Consider the following 805-nt stretch of genomic DNA (forward strand, 5'->3'; position numbering starts at 1 on the left):
TTTTCTGCTGGCAACAATGGCTTATGACCGCTATGTGGCCATATGCAAACCATTACTTTATCCAGTGATTATGTCCAATACAGTATGCACCCGGCTATTAGTTTTGTCATTTTCAGGTGGTGTTTTTCATGCCATTATTCATAATGCTTTGTTATTCAGATTGACCTTCTGCAATTCCATCATAGTACATCACTTTTACTGTGACATTATACCATTGTTTAAGATTTCTTGTACTGATCCTTCTATTAATTTTCTGATGGTTTTTATATTCTCTGGGTCAATACAAGTATTCACCATCTTGACTGTTCTTGTCTCTTATACACTAGTTCTCTTCACAATCTTAAAAAAGAAGTCTCTACAAGGCATAAGGAAAGCTTTCTCTACTTGTGGAGCCCATCTTTTATCTGTGTCTTTATACTATGGTCCCCTTCTCTTCATGTATGTGCGCCCAGGATCTGCACAGGCAGATGATGAAGATATGATGGACTCTCTATTTTACACTGTCATAATTCCTGTGTTAAACCCAATTATCTATAGCCTGAGAAATAAGAAAGTCATAGATTCACTGAAAAAAATGCTAAAGAGAAGTGCTTAAAACTCATACTAATATCTGTCCTTCTTCCATTAAAATTACACAAAATTGTGCAGATTAGATGTTGCTCTGTGTTGACTGGTGTTTAAAGAATATGTGTATTTTATTCAAAATATAGAAAGAATTTTAATCAAGTGTTTCTGTCATACTATAATAATTTAGAAAAAATAAATGTTTACAATGTGGTTTCAGAAATGCATTACACATTGTAAT

General features: G+C 33.4%; 1 protein-coding gene across 1 annotated transcript in view; it reads left to right on the plus strand.

The window, feature by feature from the left end:
- LOC115292629 (olfactory receptor 5H2-like) overlaps positions 1-595 on the plus strand; it is a 1,283-nt gene extending 688 nt beyond the window's left edge. Inside the window, exon 2 of the mRNA XM_029940670.1 lies at positions 117-595. Coding sequence (XP_029796530.1) covers positions 117-595 — 479 coding nt within the window. The remainder of the gene's footprint in view (positions 1-116) is intronic.
- The last annotated feature ends 210 nt before the right edge of the window (positions 596-805 follow it).

This window comes from Suricata suricatta, chromosome 5 (genome assembly GCF_006229205.1).
Source record: "Suricata suricatta isolate VVHF042 chromosome 5, meerkat_22Aug2017_6uvM2_HiC, whole genome shotgun sequence".
Classification (NCBI taxonomy): Eukaryota; Metazoa; Chordata; class Mammalia; order Carnivora; family Herpestidae; genus Suricata; species Suricata suricatta.